The following is a 20,911-nucleotide window of genomic DNA, read 5'->3' on the forward strand; positions in this document are numbered from 1 at the left end:
TTTTGAAGCATAAACCTGCCCTTGGTAATGGTACTTCATTGTTGTCGGAAGTCTATCAATGTCCTTGTCCCTCTTGCTAGAAGTTGGGTCCATCTAATTGCTTGAATATGCAAGAAGGAAACAAGTGTCAATACCTTATAAAAAACATAAAAAAATTCATTCACCTCGAGACTCCAGAGTTCCGAGGTTCCAAGGTAGGTAGTTCTCTCTTTATTTCATTTTTTAAGCAAGGACCTTGGAACTCCGGGGTTCCAGGGTTCCGGGGTAGGTAACTATGAATGAAGTTCGGAACTCCGAGGTTTTGGGCTGGAAACTGTGAATGAAGTCTGGAACTCCGAGATTCTTAGCTTGATAGATTGCAAATGGATCAAGAACTCCAGGGTTCTGGGGTTCCGAGATTGATGTATAAGGCTCACTTCGGGACTGTGGGGTTTCGAGGTTCCGGGTTGGGTGCACTAGATACCAAAAGACTTTAATAGAACGGACCTCGAAACTTCGAGGTCTATGATAAATCAAAAGATCAATCTAGAATGAGCTAGGATTCCAGGTTTATTGTTGGTTTCACTTCCTCAAAAAGGGGTAATCCGAAACTCCGGGGTTCCGAGGTTTCAGGTTCCTCGTGGGTTAAGTACAAGACCAACCTCGGAAATCCGAGGTTCCGAGGTTGGGAAGAACAACTAACCCAGAAGTCTACGGGTCTAGGGTTCTCGAGTAGAACTAGGGCACGCGAGGAGAAAAGAAAAACAAAACAAAAACAAGAAAATGAGCGACAAGAAGAAGATCTAAACTAAAAACGACAAGGAGGGAAAGAAAAATCACCAACCTGGTGAGAAAAATCACCCAAGAACGTGAAAGGAGCTCGAAAGGATGGAGGCACGAAGTGTGGAGGTCAAAGGAAAGGAGTTATGGAAATTTGAATGCACAAATGAGCTTTGAAAAGTTCATTCTTCCTATTTATACCCCCTCGAACCTCGTCTATATAAATGCCTTAAAGAGGACCTCGGGACTCCGGGGCTCTAGAGTTATGGGGTCGATGCAAACCAAAGAACAAAAACCTCACCTCAGAACTCCGAGGTTCTGGGGTGATGAAAAACAAGCAAGAAAATGATCAACAATAGAAGTCTGGGATCCTGGAGTTCGGAGGTTGATGGACAAACATACCTCAGGACTCTGGGATTCTGGAGTTCCGAGGTGGACAAACAAAACACACCCCGGGACTCTGAGGTTCCGGGGTTGTGTAACAACAAGAAAAAAGAGAGACCAACCTCGGGAGTCCGGGGTTCCAGGGTTGGAAAAGAAAAAACAAAAGAAAGAGACCTTGAGACTCCAAGACTCCGAGGTTCTGAGGTAAACAAAACAAAACTAAAAGAAACAAAGCAACAAAAAGCAAAAAAGGGGAACCATATTTTCACAAGGAAACTAATGGGGGTAAGGTATGCAGGGCATAAAAATATGGATACTTACAATTTAGATCAGTTGTATGGCTCGCTCTTTGACTTTGATATTGTTGAGCTAGATGATATACAAAAATTGAAGAAAGAAGAATCATTCAAAGTTACTGAGAAGATTGAAGATGAACTGGAAGCAAGCAATGTTATGGATTACAAAGAAGAAAACTTTGTGAAAAAACTAAAGAAGGATTTGGAAAACACAAAGGCATGTTACCATTTAAATATTTCAATTGTGGAAGGATTGGCCATTATTCTTCTAGATGCGGCTTATAGATAAGATTATAATAAAAGATATGATGATGACAACAAGGAAAAGACTAGAACTATGAAAGGAATGATAGAAATAAGAGAATAGATGACAAATAAATGCCTGAGAAGAATTTTTGTTCAATGGAAACTTATTCATGTGAATATGAAGTTAGTGATGACTCAAATGAAGATTCATTATTTTTATCTATAGAGAAGAAGAATAAAAAAGGATCTGACCATCTGAAATGTGAAATAGTAAAAAACCAATGAGTGTGAAGACTACACTGCATGCAAAAGTAGAGCATAATGTGTGGATAATTGGCTTTGGATGCTCAAATCATATGACTGGTGATATATTCAAGTTCGTTGACCTCGAGAAGCATGATGGTGAATCAACTAAGTTTGGAGGTGAGGAAGTTACACTTATTTGTGGGAAATGAAGTATTTCTATTGGTGGTAAGCATAAAACTGGTGGTGTTTATTATGTTAAAGGTCTAAAACACAATCTTTTGAGTGTAAGTAAGATGTGTAGAAAAGGTTATAAGGTCATGCTTCATAGAACCAAATGTGAGACCAAAAAGGGAAGTTCCAAAAAATTGGTTGCAAAAGGCATGCGAACTTATGAGAATGTCTACTATGTGAAGTATAATAGTAAGGGTAATTATTTGTTGGCACAAATTTGTGAATAATGGAATTAGATTGAGGTTGTACCTAAGACTGAGGTTGCCTTTGTTGATATAGAAGAGAAGGATGCTCTAGAAGATAAAATTTGGACAAAGATTGTGGAAGAGGAGCTGAATTAGACAAAGGAAAGTTGGACATTGGACCCAATACTTAGTTCGATAGACAAGAGTGTGGTAGAAGACAAGTGGGCAATCATGAACAAGCTAAATGAAGATGGTAAAGGAAAATAAAACTTCAAGGATGCAGTAAAGATCTCTAATCAAAATGGTTTCCCTTAGGTCCAAAATAAGAAGGCTTTCAGGAGGTCTCCTGCTCCTCCTACTCAAATTAGGTATTTCCCATTTTTCAATGGTAATTGCCTTTCATAAAATAAATTTGGACATAGAGAAAGTGAGTGCAGAAGTAATAATAGAACTCAATTATTTATTAGACAATTTTATGCTTTCAATAAGGTTGTTCATAAGGCTAATGAGTGTAGAAGTAGACTGATGTGGAATATGAATGGTACGAATGTTTTGTCTTTCGATGGATATTGGTATACTTGTAATGAATTTGGGCATAAGATTATTGAGTGCAAAAGTAATATCAAAAGGAATGAAAGTGTAAGAAGAAATAGAAATGGTACAAACAAGGTCCAACATGCTATAATTGCAATTAATATGGACATATTGCCAAGTTCTTGAAAGTGAAGGATGTGAAGACTTTGATTTGGTAAAAAAAATTAATGTCAATGATGAAAAGGAGAAGATGTATAAGATTTGGGTAAGGAAATCAGATGAGAAAGATGAAATTGATTTTGTGGATGAGACCACACCCTCTGACATTGTTGATTCCTCTTCCAGTAACTAGAAAAAAGGCATTGCCTAAGGGGAATAATTAATTGTAGATCTGATGAACCCCCCCCCTCCCCCATTTTTGTTAGCATGACAAAGCTTATGGAGAATTTTTTCAAGCATTTTGAATGTTCATGGTGACCTATAGCGTTTTTGTGAATTTTGGTTGAATAATATAGGATCTTTGGCTTAAAGCTTATATAGTTTGTGAAAGATGTATTTTAGATAAAAAGGATATAGATAGTTTGTGCCCTCAATATAGGTTCTAGATCTAAGGAAAGATTCAACCTCATCATAGGTGAGGATATAAAAGCCTATGAAAGATTGATTAAGCAAATAGATGAAGAAGCAATCAAAATTGCAAAAGAGGTTGCCAGGATATGGGCGTTCCCAAAAATAATTGTGCTAGAGCAAGTCAAAAACTAAATATTGATTGTGCAGATGAGTCAAAAGAAGAAGAGTAATGAGGATATTGGTTGAGATTGTGGTTCAAAACCTATTCAGATATGGAATCCAACAAGGGTAAGAAGAAAGTTACTAAAGAATAAGTTGCAAAAGAGACTCTAGGAAGATTCGAGGAGAAATAATATATAGGAGAAGAAAGAGATGCAGATGATAGAAGAAGTGCAAGTAGTGGTGCATCTATCCAGGGTTTTTTTAAGAGATCTTCTCTTGCTTCTTGGATTGATGCAGTGGTTGCTCTAAGGGAGAGCAGTTAAGGTTGAGGTTTTTTAATTGCATGAAAGTGGTTATAAAAGAATGATATACCTATGAAGGGGAGTATTGTAGCTGTTTGTGTTATCCCCGAAAGGGAAAGAGAATAAAAGGTTATGGTCTATAGTGGTGTATAGAGTTTTCAAGTTTGCATTCGTTGTCCTTGATTTCAAAGGGAGATATAAGTTATTATTTTTATTAGTGTTCCCTTTGTCCTTGATGTCAAAGGGGAGAGATTTTAATAGTGGTAGAAATTTTAATTCAAGTAATTAAGAATTTTTAACAACAAAATAATAGACATTCAAACTAGTAGAGCTAAAATATATGCATCATCCCAAGACATGACTAGTCCTAACAACCATAGGGATTGATTAAAAAAATGATGAGGGAAGTAACAACCATGATACCTCTAATCAAAAGGTAATAATTAGCATGGCATCCTTCCTTCTCTTGTGAGACCATTCAAACATGACAACCTTCATTCTCCAACAAAATCGTTCCTACTTTAGTTCAACCAACATTAGAGTCATGTCAACCTTAGTTTTCTTACGAGACTATACCATCTTATCCATCACATCAACCCAACATTCAAACCCCTTTCAACCAAAATAAAACCCCATTCAACCAAACCCAAAATCAAAACCCAACCATGTCAAAGCCTCAAAAACATTCATATGATCATCCAAAGAAGAATACAATACTAAATATTCTTACAGGAACTTCCCAAGTCATGTTTTCCAAGAAAGATCAAAATCATATAACAGTGTCTAGCAAGGGCTTGTCCTTTCATGAAGAAGTTGACCCCCAAGTAGCCTCCATATCTTCCACCATTTCATCATCCGATGAAGTCACACAAGAGCAGTCTACACCATCTCTATTCAATAACACAATCAACCAAGGGATCTCCATAGTAAAAATACAAGCTAATCCAATTCATGATGCTAGTCCCTTCCATGCTTCAAAAATTAAAGATCCAATGCCACCATATGTTCCATTTCCAAGAAAACCTACTTCAGAGAGTCTTATTCAAAATCCTTTCTCATCAACCAAAGTGTTGAAACCTTCCAAGAATCTTCCATGCATATCCAAACTCCTTCCCCATGTCAAAAGGACAATCCAAAGTCAAAAGAAACGAGTCCTAAAATAAATCAAGATCAAGAACAAACCCTTCCATCCTACCCAATTTTTGATCAAGATCCCACCTATCAGGAATCTTATGATGATCCCCTCATTCTTTTCTATTCCATTCATAATGATACCCTTTTATCTCAAGAGCAAAGTGTCCTTTCAGGTCCCATCCAACATCCACTCCCTAAGAAAGATCATGATATCCCTTCCATCTCCTCCAATGATACAATTCAAAATCAAGAGCAAAGCATAAACTTCGATGATTCTATTCCAAGTCAAGGTCAAAGTATCCCTTCTTCTAAATCCAAGCATACATAGTTGCTATCCTCCAAACCCATTCTGGGTCCGTCTATTCCAAAATCTAAGTCTTCCTCCTTTCCATCCATATTAGGACCCTATGTACCTTCATCCATTATTCATATTATCCCTAGCTCACAATTCAATTCTCTTATCATTAATCAAGATCAACAAAGGCACACATATTTGAGTACCTTCCAACCATCTACCTACACCAATCCATCCAAAATACCTCCAAATCATTCTTATTCAACCATGAATCCCAATCCCTTTAGAATAAATTTGGATGTCAAGAATGAAATCTATAAGTCAAAAAATCCACATACATCCAAAAATCAACATGTCCAATCTAAAAGAGGTGTCAAACTAAAGAAAAAATTGATCCAAAAGCATAAAGTGATATCCAAAAGGCCACAAAGGCCCATCGAGCAAAAAGAAAAATCAAAAACTATGTGGGTTCCTAAGTCAATCATAGAAGCAATGTATTCCAAAGAATCAGAAAGAAACAAAAAATTAAAATCAATGTGGATTCGCATAAAAGCATGGCATCCCAAAGAAAAATCAAAATATAGCATCCAAGCTTTTTATTCCAAAATATTCCCTTAATCATCCATCTACGCATCTCCCACTTTCCAAATCTATTCTTCCATCATTTCCTTCATCCATTTTGGGTCCTTATGTCCCAAAAATCGATTTTCCTCCATCACTTCACCACCTCTCAAGTTGTGTACCAACATTCATCTTGAAGATATTTCCATCTTTCCTTGCATAAATATTCAAACATTCTATCTATTATCCAACATCTCTTTTCCATGCTTCCATTCCTCCCATTGAATCAATTGCATAAATCCTTCATCTTTAAAATAGGCATTTGTGTCATTTTGTCACATGATCGCTCCTCTACACTCAACCTTATGTTCAGTCCATTTCCTAGATATCTATTCATGAAACACTTCAGAATCTAAGGTTGTTCCTCTTTAAGATGATCTTTTCTATTGGGATGCGTACTCGATCTAGAAAGAGAATCACTCATTTTATCTTGATATCAACATCTTTTGATTACCATATCTCACATACTTAATCAATTTCCCTAAGTCATTGTGTTTTCTTAGGTGAAGACGTGGCTAGTGAAAAATCTAAAATCCTACTTCAGTGCCACTGTAATTCTCTAACCAATGTGAGGTTCATTGTTTATGAGCCAATGCACAAAAGAATAAATGACAAGAACAAAAGCAATATCAAAAGATCAAAACAAAAGCATGAGCAATAAAAGAAATATCAAGAAAAGAAATTTAATGCAATGTCAAAATGCTTGGCTATGGGAACATGTTAGTAACTCCATCGAGGCTATGGAAGCCTGGCTAGCAATGGAGCAATATTTGTGAGATTAACAGCGATAACCTCATCGGAGCTATAAACGCTTATTGGCAACGAGGCTCTATTCAGGATACTTTTGAAGTCAGGATAACTCACGTAGCTAGTCACGTTGGAATCTAAAGATTACAATGATCACGTGGGTTGGAATAAACCCAGTTACACATACCTGGGTAATCAAAGACTACGTACCTTGATCCATTTTGGGATTCTTCTTTCCTTTTGAGTATGTTTCCTAGTCGCTAGATATGTTTGGTTGAATTTTCCAGAGGTTCTAATTATGGGTTTGGTCTCTATCTTTGAAATGTTCAAGAACACTTATTCAGGTGGTGCTATATGTTTTAATGATTTTGCACATCGCCATTTTGTAAATGGAGACCTCTACACTTGGGGACAAGTTTCATCCACTCTATCCTTCCTATCAAATCTCCCATTACCCTTCTTCCAAAGCCCATTACCCTATCTACATCCATCTTGTTTTTCTATCTTTGATCTTGAAATAAACTAGGGATCTTCATAAGAATTAGCCATCCTCTCTACTTCACCTTATCAATATCCTCTACTCCATATTCCTTATCCTATCTATTCCTTGCTTCTATCATCCATCACTATCTATGATCTTGCTTCACCTTATCCATACCCTCTAGTCCATATCCCTTATCATATCCATTCCTTTCATCATACATCATTGTCTATGATCTTGCTTCTCCTATCCATATCCTATCTTCATACATATCCCCTTTTTCAAAAAATCAAAAAAATCTTTCAACAAAATCAACAAAAATAAAAACCTAAAAATTAGATAAAGTCTTGAAAAAATCCTATCCATTAGATAAAGTCCTAAAAAACCCCTAAAAAATAGAAAATGTCATGAATAAATACCAAAAGAATCAAATACAATTCTAAAGAAATCAATAGAAAAACGTCGAAAAAATACCAAAAGCAATAAAAAAAAAATTTGAATATGATCTTGAAAAAACCCAAAAACATCAAAAAAGCTCTTGGAAAAGAACTAAAAATCCAAAAACAATCTAAAAAAATTACAATAAAAGGTTTCGCAAGAATCAAACACCCTAGAAAATATCAAGCAAACACTTCACACGAAGTTCGCAAAGGAAAAAACTATCTTATCAAAATCTGCAATCAAGTTGATCAAATTGTCTTATCAATAGTATCAAGTGATCATTATTGTCTTAAATAAAAGAAGGATACACTCGAAACCAGACATGTCAGTCTTAAACGAGGTCCACATTTTTAGAGATCAAACATTATCAACCATCACATCAAACAATTAAAGAAAAGGCGCAGATTAGTGTGGTTGCTGAATTTGGTCCTAATTAGTCTTTATATTTTATCATTTGGTGATAGGTCATGTTTCTATGCTACTCAAGGATGTCCACAAGTGACTAGAGAGCTGGGATGGGCATGATCCTTTTCTTTGTTTTTTGTTTGTGGTGTGGACCAATGAAGTTATGGGGCAATGGTGCCATGAGTGTCTGTGATGGGTACGTTCATTTGGCAAGTATCTCATGAAGGATAACTATGCTTGTGACTACTGCACATACCTCAACCCCTATCATTATACCCAAAATAAAGGGTTCATTCCTTGTCTGCAACATGTTTGTTTATGCAATGAGATATCTTTACATTTTGGTTCTTTATAACATGGTGTGCTAATCTCCATTGTCACATAATAAGGATCAATGATGAATATATATTGCACTATGAATAAAGGCACACAAGTTCGTGTATCTATCATCATCAATCATTTTCATTTTCATTTCATTTTTCTTAGTTTTGTTGATTCTTTCTCTTAATCAATCTCTCTTCTAACATGTCCTCACATCTATTCTCTCTAATCTTTCATGCCTTCTTTCATCTAACATTCAGAGAGAGAGAGAGAGAGAGAGAGAGAGAGAGAGAGAGATCATTCATGTCTTTAATGCACAAACAATCTCTTGAGGGAGCATTATACCCTAAGCGTTGTCAGGGCATACTGAAGTGGGAATTTTTTTAATTTTCTTCGAAACAATGTTGTCTCGACATTTTTTTCAAAGAAGGGAAAATGTAGACACCTAAAAAATCTCTCATTCATATCATACTAATTATTCAACTTATTAATTAAATAATTATTTAATTATTTAATTAAACTAATAATATTCTTCTAAATTGATTTTAATCATCATCATCATCCATCTTACTAATTTTTCAATTTCCATCTCTTCATTAATTAATCTTTCAACCCTTTCTCAATTATTAATTAAATATCATTCATTTAATTAATTACGATTTAAATTCCTTAATTAAATAGTCTTTATTATTTAATTAAATTTTATTTCTACTGATTAAATTATTTAATTCATTCATTCATTCTTCAAATCCCCAAATTCGGATTTCAACTAATTTCATCTAATTTCATCTTTCAAAATTCACATTTCACCAAATTTCAATTTTATCACATTTCAAGTTAATGTGCATTTCAATTTCATCATTCGAAAATCAAAGTTTCAATTCAAAAGTTATACATCACATGTTCAAAATCATGACTAATTGGTCAAATCAGTTAACTAACCAGTTAACTTAGTTAACTCTCCAATCTCCACTTTTAACTCCAATCACCTTTTTCTAACAAGTCAATCAATTTAGTCTTCTCCCTAGTCAATTTAGTTAACTAGCTAATATATCTAGTTATCAATCTAATCAATTAAGTTATCTCTCCAATCTATCCACTTAGCAGATCAATCAAAGGAGTTAACAAAACAATCAAATCAATTTAACTGTCAATTAGCACTTGAGTTCCATTTCTCACCCAATTTGTCTCAAAAATCTATAAAAGAAACATCATTTCTCCATTTCAATAAATCATGATCTTTGAAATAATTGTGTCTAATATATGCAAAAATCTCAGTGCAATATTTGAGAGCCACCTACAACACAATATTGGAGAAGAACAATGGAAGACATGATTCAAAATAGGGAGTTTTTTAATTATTCATTTTGCATCTATTTTATTGATTTATGTTTAGGATTTACTTAATTAGTTAAGGAATTAGTTATTTCCCTTTTACTCTAATAAGCTTTGATTTACCTAATGATTTTAAGTATGAAAACAAAAACCATACCAAAATTACATGCAAAAAGAGGTTTGCACAAATTGGATGCATACAAATAGCCTCAAATCACGATTTTTGTTAGTTGAACTGCAAACTATGAGGTGAATCGACTATTGCTATGTAAATCGTAGATTTAAAAGTAGATCATAGTTTTAAGTACTCCTAAGATCTCAAACATGAATAAAGATAGAAATTACAAGTTTAAATAAAAAATCATCACATGCAAGTCTAAGCCTTGCAACCTATAAGAAATTTTTATGGCCTCACATGCATATAAATGACTTTACATGCCAGATGGAAAATCCAAACCCTTTACATAGTGTATTCAGTCAAAAAATTCATTATATGGATCTAATGATCCAAAACCCCCTAAATGTGCTTTTAATCTCCTTAGCTCTCTACTACACATTATTTTGCAAAGATCACACATAGAAAGGCAAAACAGATAAATCTTGGTGTTGTGTAAACAAAATACATCTTTTCATATAAACTACATGCAATTTTACTATACCAATATTTCAAGCCATAACATCACTCTGAAACCATGTGAGAATTGATATCTTTTTGAAGAATGACAGTACTTGGTCAAGCCACAAAATATGAACAAGCTTATCTCCTGGCAGGATCTTCTACTAGAAATTTTATCTTCTATTAAAATTATCTTCAAATAGGAGTAATCCATGCAAAGTATGAATACTCTAGAAGAAGTAATATCCTAAGAATGTGCTACACTAATGATCAGGGGTTTTCTCTTGTTCATACTATTACTATTATTCTTTTCCTTGATACATGTATCCTTTTGGTCTTTAATCATTTAGTTCCCAACACAATCATGATGTTTTGATAACTTTAATGTGCCCATATAGATTAATTTATCCTACTCTCTAGTGAATGCCTTGGCAAAGTCATCAAAATAAAGAATTGTGAATCTTTATTTTATGACAAACATAGTAACATAATGTATATAAATAAATATTGAATAATCAAATTTAAAATTTTGAAATTACACTTAAAAATAAATTGATATTACTTCTTCCAAAAGTTGCGAGCTTTGATTTATATTCTTAAATACTTGAATTTTGTGATAATTCCTAAATGTTTTGATTAGATAAAAGATGGGATAGGCCTATTAGTGGTACATAACAGCCATACAGGTGCACAAGGGGAATTCACAAGCAATGAGATCATCAAAAACACAAAAAACAAAAAAGGTAGCTCATTTTTGAAAAGGATACTTTTGACTGGGGCATCAACTAGCAGGAGAGAGATCCCTATCAATAAAAATTACCTAATCACAACAGAGGTATTTAGGAGAACCCTAAACCATCTACCAATGGAAACCCCTTGCACTGGAACAATGCAGTCAATGGAGAAGACAACAAACATCAAGTTTTGAAAGGCATCCTGAAACCTTTTACATAAAGAGTCATTACGAACAACACTATTCATAGTAGACAATATCATAAGGTTTTGATAAGTATCCCTAAACCTTTGACTGAAAGAAAAAGCTGAAAAACAACCCATAGAAGGCCACCTCAATAGGTCAATTATTAATACGAACACAAGAGAAGAATCCCAACAAGAACAAAAATAGAGACAAATGAATCCCAACTCTAGCACCGAACAGGAGGCCTCAAGGGGAACAAACCCAAGGGGAAAGTCACTTGATGGGGGGAGCAGGGTTCAATGATAGAGAACTTAAAAAACAATAGCACCCCCCAACAACAGAAGGATTATAGCATCAAAGCAAATTCATAAGAAATAGGGTGCTCTTTGGTTAAACACCTGCAGGGTAACTAGCCCTCAAAACCTTTCCACATTCCATCCACCACAACCCAAACAAAACTTCTATACAACAAGATGTCATAATTCTCGAGAGTGAAACCACTCGACCCCCACAAACCTCTATTAGCAAAATGGTCAATGAAGATCCAAGCACCTTCCGGGCTGGCCTCCATAGGGACTGTGGAAGAAGCGAAGAAAACATCCATCCCATAACCCTTTCCAAATAAGTAAGGAATGCCAAAAGAAAGTCTCACGAAAGAGGAGACAAAGCTACCCCACTCCAAAGACCAACAACACTAGAGGAAGTCACCTGACTCAGCACAAAAGCCCACCTCGATAGAACCAATACTAAACAAAGGAGCCCAAAGAAGCACCCAAGGCACTTTCAGGAGCCAAACCCAAGTGATGCTACTCCACCAGAGAGTCAGAGAAGAGAAGGAAAGGAGCCCCAAAGCACCAAAGGGCACAAGGAGCAACAAGCCTAATATGTTCTCAAGTAAAACTAACTAGACCTAGGAGATAAAGTCCTAAATGTTTTTTTATTATAAAAGCAGGGAGACGACCCTGAATCGAGAACAACATAAAATTACATAGTTATATCACCGGGCAAAGAAAAGCCACCCAGAAACCAAAATACAGAGCCCACCCTTCAAAGAACAGTCCTAAGTGTTATTAATATTACTTTGACTTAATTAATTACTTAACATTACTTGGTTGACATACTTAGTGAATAAGCTAAATAATCACATATTAAAAATTCCTCTATTGTTTTCCACAAGTTCCTTGCTATTGTGAAACCCTAAGACATCTAAAGAAATACACAATTCTCTAAGCCATGGGTGCACCAATACTAGGAGTATAAAGATATACTCTCTACGCTGGATTGAAGCTGATGTTATAAGGAAAAAGCTATTCTATAAGAAAATGGGTACATCAACACAGAGTGGCGAGGACAAATTACATGTGAAAGAAAACACAAATCTCTAAGATTAATAAGAATGCCTATGGATATGGACTCTGGGAATCTCATTCCACATGTTTTTTTTTTGTAAGAGTAAAGTAACATATCTTTTCTAGCTAAGAGAGATATAGATTTAAAATTTAGAGAAGAAAACCTCTTTCCTTGAAATGCGTGAACTGACATAAGAATAATGATAAAGAGTAATCCATTGGTCAAGAAGGTGGGGTCTGTCTCTCATCTCAATTACTTTTTGGCATGGATTCCAATAACCAACCAATCAATTCAAACATTTTTCTCGCATCCAAGCTATTTTATTTTTTTTGTATAGGGAAAGGGTATCACTAGCTGTATAGTTAATTTGGCATAACCTAAGCTTGGATTTTGCCATTTTTTATTTTACATCTAATAAATATTTTCTATTATTTTGTTTAATTGTTTAGTTTGATTATCATAAAATTTGAATTAGTTTCACTTGTTTTGTATATATGCCTTACACCGTAAAGCCTAAAAATAAGTTGTCTCAAAACAAAAGGGGCTTTGGTTTAGGGCCTATAGCTGAGGGGATGGACATAATTGTCCTCCTTGAAACACATGAATATGAGGGCTGCAGGGTTTCAAATTTTGAGGGTTACACAAAGATGTCAGTTTGGAATGAGTTAACTGAAAGTGACAAGGGATATGGAGGGGTAACAATTTTAGTAAGAGACTCTTGGAGAAAAATCATACAAGTAGAAAAGGAAGACTCAAATAAGTAGTACATATGGGTAAAAATAGAGGTAAAGGAGAAAATAATTTATCTTTCAGCATGTTACTTTGCTCCCCATGGCTCAAAATTCTACAAGAAGAAGAAATTAGACAAAGAAGACCCATATGCAGTGTTGAGAAAGGATATATCACCATATAACTACAAAGGTGAAATCAATTCTAAACTCCTTAATCTAACTCAAAGAAAGCAGTTCTCCTGGCATTTGACAAAGTTGTTAAGGAGAATACCAAAATCAGAGCCTCTTGGGGTATCCCCATGTTCCCCCTGTTCAATGTTAGTAGATATTTACAAATTTATTTCCTTCTCCTTTCCCTTGGTATCCCCGGTTTTTCCAATTTTAGACTTTTTCATATTCGGTGGACTAGAACCCTGTAAATTGGGGTTAGGGGTTTTATACTTACCGATCGCCCATCTAGGATGTTTGTTTCTTCTACTATTACAAGTGCCAGGTGTAATATTTTATTGGGGGCCCTCCTCTTGAGAAGGACGGTGTTCCAAATCATCCGAGACATTGGGGTCCTGCTAGTTCATAGCCCTACTAGACTCTTATTTGTCCATCTCCATATCAGACACATAATGTACATCAGTGTTGGCCAGAGATTTGAGGGATTTAATCGTCGAAGAGGATTTAATCCCATGATCCTTAGCATATTCCATGATGAGCATGATTAACTGGGCATCATACATAATAGGGTTGTCACTATTTTTCGCATGATTCGCTAGGCTATTTTCAAGAGAAGATAACAAATAGAAAGGCAGAGAAATTCTTTTGTTGTGCCTAAAATGGTTTAATATCATAAAGTGGTAAGAGAAAATACTAGAATAGCATCCATCAAGAGTAATGTACCACATAATCACTTCGACCATCTCCACCCAAAGTGATTGCAGGTCCTTCCTATTATAGCCGGCGTCCTTCATCTTTCACACCCTTTTTCTCTCGCTTTCTTTGTCAAAGAATTCTACTATGACTTCTTTCATTGTCTTCCTCTCTTTGCAAAACTTATTGCCTTCCATATGCAAACCGGATATCTTCACCTTGAAGGTTTCATCAATTCTAAACTCTGCTCCAAAAGTCATGAGGATGCCTTTCTCCCAACCATTCACAAAATCCTCTGTCACTTTGGGGTCATTTCCATGAAGCCTCTCGAGATACGACACAAGGCCTCCATCTGTAATCTTTGTCCATATCTCTCTGTTCTTTTTCCGATTCTTGTAGGAAGTAGGCTCCATTCTATTTTGTCACCTCCCATGAGCAAATTGCCTCTACAACAATGGATGAAGGTACCAAACCCAAACCAGGTAATGAAAAACCAAATACAAAAGAAAACTCTGGAAACCCTAGTTTTGGATTTCGAACTAAAATCCCACGAACGATTATTATTCATTTGGCAATCTATCATCATTAATGCGCTAAGAATGGCCAATGCATTCAACATCCTTTCTCGTCAGTTCACACAATTGTATCAAGAAATTTTCCTTTTTCATCCACCACTATATGTCCACATAATCCACACCAATGTTCGCCATGTGGTCCACTAGCATGTTACCTTCTTGATAAATGTGGGAGATTTTGAAATCATCCTATTTGGTAATCATGATGTGGCACTCTTGAATCAAATGCTTGATGGTCCAGTTGGGATCATTTGTTTTACTCACACACCTAATGATATTTAGAGAATCATTCTCAAACCAAACTTTTTTGAACCCTTCTCTGATTAGCATGTGTAACCAAATGTAAACATCTTTAGCCTCGACATAGTGGTTTGTTTGGGTGCCTAGTGGGAGTGTCATTGATGAAACAAGCCACCCATTGTGGATAAAGTCCTAAATGTTATTAACATTACTTTGACTTAATTAATTACCTAATATGTTCTAAAGTAAAATTACTTTTAATTTTACCACTTTATCTAAAAAACTTCATAATTATTTTCCATGTGCTTGTGTTTATATAGTTCTTAAAGAGTAATATTAGATCAAGAGACTTAATTATGTACAAAGGAAACCCTAAAATTCATATTAATTATTAAACTGATTAATTTTATCAATGTCTACAATAGGCTTAACTTTCTTAGTTTATTTTATTATGAGAAATCATTTGTCCCTAGGAAATAAAATCATCTTATTTTTCCATATGAAATATTTGTAGAGCATTAAAATATGTATTCTTTGTCAATCCATTAGTGTATAATTGAAAATAAGAATGAAAGAAAAAATCATGTAGCACACACACTAGTACGCACAACACCTCCTTAATATTTCTTAATGAGAGAATCACCTTGCAGATACAAATGAAACTTTTGAAACTTTATTCTAAATTGAAAATGGTAACCATGTAATTTTAAGGGATTAGTAGCCTTAAGGAATATGTACAAATTTGGCAAACCCTTACAAAAATGTAGCTTCACAAAAAATTTATAATTTCAAAAATAACTCTCAACTTTCAAATCATTTATACGAATTATCCTTTAAAGTTTTACACATGCTTGCCTAAAGAGAAATATGTCTAGTGTGTTTGATTAGTTTCTACAATAATATCTACATGGGTAGTGCTAACTTAGCAAATTGAGAAGATGTTGTGTACCACTTTTGGTATGGTGATGGAAGGACCTGATGTGTGGCATTGACTTTTCATTAGATTATGTGGAATGCATAGGTGACAATGATTCAAAGATAGAATTCCAATTAATAGTTTAACATTCAATAGTCAAGGTATGGTAGAGTGGGCATGTAGGTTGATTATTGGAAAAGAATGTTCATGGCAAGTGTGTGCATTGAGGAGATGGTACTTAAATGATAAAGCCAATGGGCAAACACTAGATGTCACAAGAATAATAATGTCTTAATGAACAAAAGAGACAAAAAGAGGTGACAAAGGATGAAATTGCATCTAGGAAATAAATTATAGCCATCATGAAGTAGGTATGTTGGTTAGAAAGTGAACCCAATTCTTAGTACTCATCCAATGTATGCTATGAAATTTGTGTAGTGGAGGGTACACCAAGTATTGGTATACCAAGGGTACCACAAATTAGTATCATTTGAGAACCTCATAAAACTTCATACTTCTTACCTCAACCATTGTAAAACATTAAAAATTGTAAAATATGGTATGTTATTGAACCTAAAGCCATATACTATTGTTAAAAAAATCTACCTTTGTATGCATATTGGAAAAAGGATGAAGGCTTTACACAGAATGTTTATATTTAAGCTAATGAATGATATTCCTAGGTTTGGAGCCCTTATATAATGATAAGGTAATGTTAAAATGAGACTAAACTATGTCATACCATGTGTTATTTACGAAAAAAAAAGATCACTAAAGATACTCTTATTCTATTAAAAAAAATAACCTTAACTCTCTCAAAATGTAATATAAAAATGCTAACCTAAAACATTATAACTCTAATACCATATAAGATTTTAAGGAAAAAAAAAACCAACATATAATGCCTAAAAATTACTGTAGAGAATATCATGATAGAATATCAAAAATAAAATATACAAATTGTTGTAATTCAATTGATAAAAGTTGCAAAACATAAAGAAAATTAAGAAAAGAAAAAAAAGCTAGCATATAATGCCTAAAAATTACTTTAGAAAATATCATGATACCCATACCAAAAATAAAATATACAAATTGTTGTTATTCAATTGATAAAAGCTGCAAAACATAAAGAAGATGAAGGTAAGGAACGGTGGACACGTCATCCAATAAAAAATGTAACTCTCAGTCTCGAAGAATGGAAAGAGTAACCTATTTTTACCTCAGTAATAAAATAAAGATGTTTTGGAGTGTTTCTCAAGGTAATTTTTTCGCTCATTCACACTTTCTTGAAGAATTAATTAAAGAGAGCAAGTGTAAAAACTAAAGATCTAACAAAATTTTGTATGTTATACAGAACGAATAGCTTGTTTTTGAGTTACCTGTGCCCTCCGGAAAGACTTGTGGTAATATTTCTTTTCTAACCGTCTTCTGCCTTAATATTTGTTTTGTGACCGTCTTTTGCTGTAATGTTTCATCAAGAACCTTTGTTGTAGCCGTCAAATTCAGATCCATATAGAGCTCACTCATCTTGGTGCGAATACCGCTCAATTTCTCAGAGTTTACACTTGATTTCAAGAAGCTGCAACATTAAAAGTATTTATTAAATGGAGTAACAAAACAAAATTAAGTAAAGAAAGCATAACATCGTGGAGGAAATGATGTACTGACTAACCTGAAAAATTTTCCCGGTTGTTGTTGGGATGCGCAACTTAGAGATCCTTCTATAATGTATTGAAAAGCTTCTTCAAATTTCACCTTTTCTTCTTTTATAAAAATGTTTAACTTTGTAATATGAGATACAAGCTTGATCATTTGTTGCAAGAGCTCTACACATTCAATCCTGTTCTCTGATACTTTTGCACATTTTGAGACCAGATAGCCTACCATGGATAGCCCTGCAACTGCCCAATGCACCTGCCCAATTTGCTCAAGTATATTTCCTACAATTTTTGTTGCTTCTCCCAACTGACAAGAGCTATCCTGTAATCCAAGTAAAGCACGGCTAAGAGAACAGGGAAAAATGTATAGTTATTAAATGCATTGTGCAAGTATCAAAAATATGATTTGAAAAAATATGATTTGAAATGTTGATGTAAATAAAAACATATAATAGAAATTCAGAAATGTTGATACAAATAAAAACACACAATCTAATATTTTGATGATGGATCACAGAAAGAAAGATTGATTAAAATAAAAATACATAATTTAACTTTCTGATGATGGATTACAAAGTATGATCTGTAACATTGATGTAAATAAAAACATACAATTGAAATCTAAAAACAACACACAAACAACATTATGAATTGTAGACAACTGATATCATTAACTAACCTTAGTGTCGATTTTTATTTTCTCTGTATGATCATTAACAAATTTTAAAAATGTGCCTCCGCTCTGGATAATTGAAGCCCAGTTTGACGGCTTGTCTGTATGAGAACTACTTGTGCTTGGAGTATCTGTTGTACGCTGCAAAACAATAACAAGAATTGAACACTATGGAAGACCTCTCATCATTATATTACCCTTAAAATTGAAAAAAAGATCAAGCTTATACTAACCTTTTGAGCCGTCTTTAAGTTATCTTCAATGGCTTTGATAAAACCATCTCCCTGGCTTTTAATGTCGATTTCTTGAAAATTGCTGATAACTTCTTCGAGCGTGCGTGGTGGCTTTTTGGAAGAAGGAGGTGGGTGTGGTGCTGTAGATGATGGCTGTGTGGAGGAGATCACCATCTGAAGTTGATTAGGAGAATGTGTAGATGGATTTATGGAAGTAGTGACTAGATCTTGTGATGAGGATGTGCAGGGATTTACAGGAGGATTTGGTGGTGCACTTTCTGTGGGCTTTCTTTTCCAGCACCAACAACAATTACAAGAAGGACCCATGGCCAGTCAGAGAAATTTTTGGTTGAGATACTTAGCGGACAAGCTGAATAATCACATATAAAAAATTTCTCTATTGTTTTCCACAAGCTCCTTGCTACTGTGAAACCCTAAGACATCTAAAGAAATACACAGTTCTCTAAGCCGTGGGTGCACCAATACTAGGAGAATAAAGATATACTCTCTAGGCTGGATTGAAGCTGATGTTATAAGGGAAAAACCTATACTGTAAGAAAATGGGTGTATTGACACGGAGTGGCAGAGACAAATTACAAGTAAAATAAAACACTAGTCTCTAAGATTTAATAGGAATGCCTTTGGATTTGGACTCTGGAAATCTCACTCCATAACATGAAAACCTCTTTCCATGAAATGCGTGAACTGACACAAGAATAATGATAAAGAGTAATCCATTGGTCAAGGAGAACGGGTCCCTCTCTGTTCTCAATTACTTTTCGACGTGGATACCACTAAACCGACCAGTCAATTCAAACGTTTTTCCCGCATCCAAAGCTGCTTTTATTATTCTGTTGTGCATAGGGGAAGGGTATCACTAGCCGTATAGTTAATACTAACCCTCAATCAGTACTAACCCTCTCTTCTGGCAACCGCACCCCATAGAGATTATATGAATTTTATCACCATGCACAAGATATATTATCAACTTTGTGAAAGTGAGAAGAATTGAGTTTCCCTAAGTTTGGACTATTGATTTGTAGATACAAATGTATGTGTTTTAGATTATAATGATACTTTATAGAATTTTTAATCTAGAAATATTCTCCCATGTATCTATTGTGCAATACTTAAATGTGTACATCTTGTAATTCTCATTTCATTTATTTTATATTTTATGTGTGATGATTATTAACCAAATTCTTAATTTCTAACCTAGTATCAATGCAAGTTAAGCTATATTAATCATCTTTATAGATTATACTAGAAGATAGTGATAACTCAATAAGTAGGTATTTAGAGTAAAATTCAAATATCACCATATTTATACTTGTTTGATGTGTTTGAGGAAAGTGTAGAGGTAGGAGTGTATGCTCTTGTCTATTTAGACAATCAAAAATATAGACCCTCAAACCTTTTCTAGTTTGTTTTTTGCATACCCTTAGCGGGCTCGCCCTCCCAATTCGCTTGGCACACTTGCACAGGCATTGGTGAGAGGGGAACAACCCAAGTGACTACAGCCAGACCTTGGCGTTCCAACTCGTTATATGTAATAAATAGGCCTCTTGAGATGAAAATTTCGAAGGTTGGAGCTATTTGAGAGTTTACTCTCATATTGAGCATCTTGTAGGGCCCTTGAGGTCTAAATCACGCTTGCATGACTACTACGGTGCTTGATAGTTTGTTGGGCTATATGCCTCAATTGCGCTTGCGTGACCTCGAAGAGTAGTCTTCTAACTGAAATCCTTACTAGAATCCTTGTGCTTAGAGACCAAAAACCTTCTATTCATTGGTGCAGGAGGTCGGACCTCCGAAGGCACCCACATTTTTACGGCCTTTAGTAGAGACACAAAGTTTGCCATGGGGAGTTTTCATGGGAACTAATGCTTGGCTACCCCGAAGAAGTGAATGTCATGGAGGGGAGCCAGTGGGGTCAAGCATCTAAGTGTTCTCTCTGGGTAGGCGTAGCTGGGAAACCAAGTGGGATTCGTTGACTATTGTCCTTACTAGCCCTAGGAATGTTGTAAATGAGTATGAGTATCTTTGATTCCAAGTTCATTTGACCATTGTGTTTGCTTTTCTTGACACTTATTTAACAAGAGTAGATCTAACACATCATCATCCCCAAGCACTTTACAAAACATTTATCCAAAACAAACATTTTTTCCAAGTCAAAGTCAAAGTCCTAGTCATCATCCTAGTCATGGTCGACAAAAATTTGGACTTTTTGTCAACAAGTCCAAATTCCCAAATGAGTCTAAACCACATCAAAACTTTGTCCGTCTCATGTATTACAAGCCCAAGTTGTATAAGCATCCTAAGAAAACCCTTGCACATCCAATTAAAAAGAAAAAGCTCACACAAGCTCAACTTGTTAGGCACCAAAAGTTTTGGTACATTAATCATAGACTCTTGCTTAAGCATAGGACCTTCTTGCATAGATA

General features: G+C 34.9%; 1 protein-coding gene across 1 annotated transcript in view; it reads right to left on the reverse strand.

Moving 5' to 3' along the window:
• LOC131064973 (uncharacterized) overlaps positions 1–19,053 on the reverse strand; it is a 32,552-nt gene extending 13,499 nt beyond the window's left edge. Inside the window, exons 1-4 of the mRNA XM_059207238.1 lie at positions 18,468–19,053; positions 18,241–18,375; positions 17,576–17,883; positions 17,283–17,482 (exon numbers count right to left, since the gene is read on the reverse strand). Coding sequence (XP_059063221.1) covers positions 17,283–17,482; positions 17,576–17,883; positions 18,241–18,375; positions 18,468–18,794 — 970 coding nt within the window. The 5' untranslated portion in view covers positions 18,795–19,053. The remainder of the gene's footprint in view (positions 1–17,282; positions 17,483–17,575; positions 17,884–18,240; positions 18,376–18,467) is intronic.
• Between the last annotated feature and the right edge of the window lie 1,858 nt (positions 19,054–20,911).

The sequence above is a fragment of the Cryptomeria japonica genome, chromosome 6, assembly GCF_030272615.1.
Source record: "Cryptomeria japonica chromosome 6, Sugi_1.0, whole genome shotgun sequence".
NCBI lineage: Eukaryota > Viridiplantae > Streptophyta > Pinopsida > Cupressales > Cupressaceae > Cryptomeria > Cryptomeria japonica.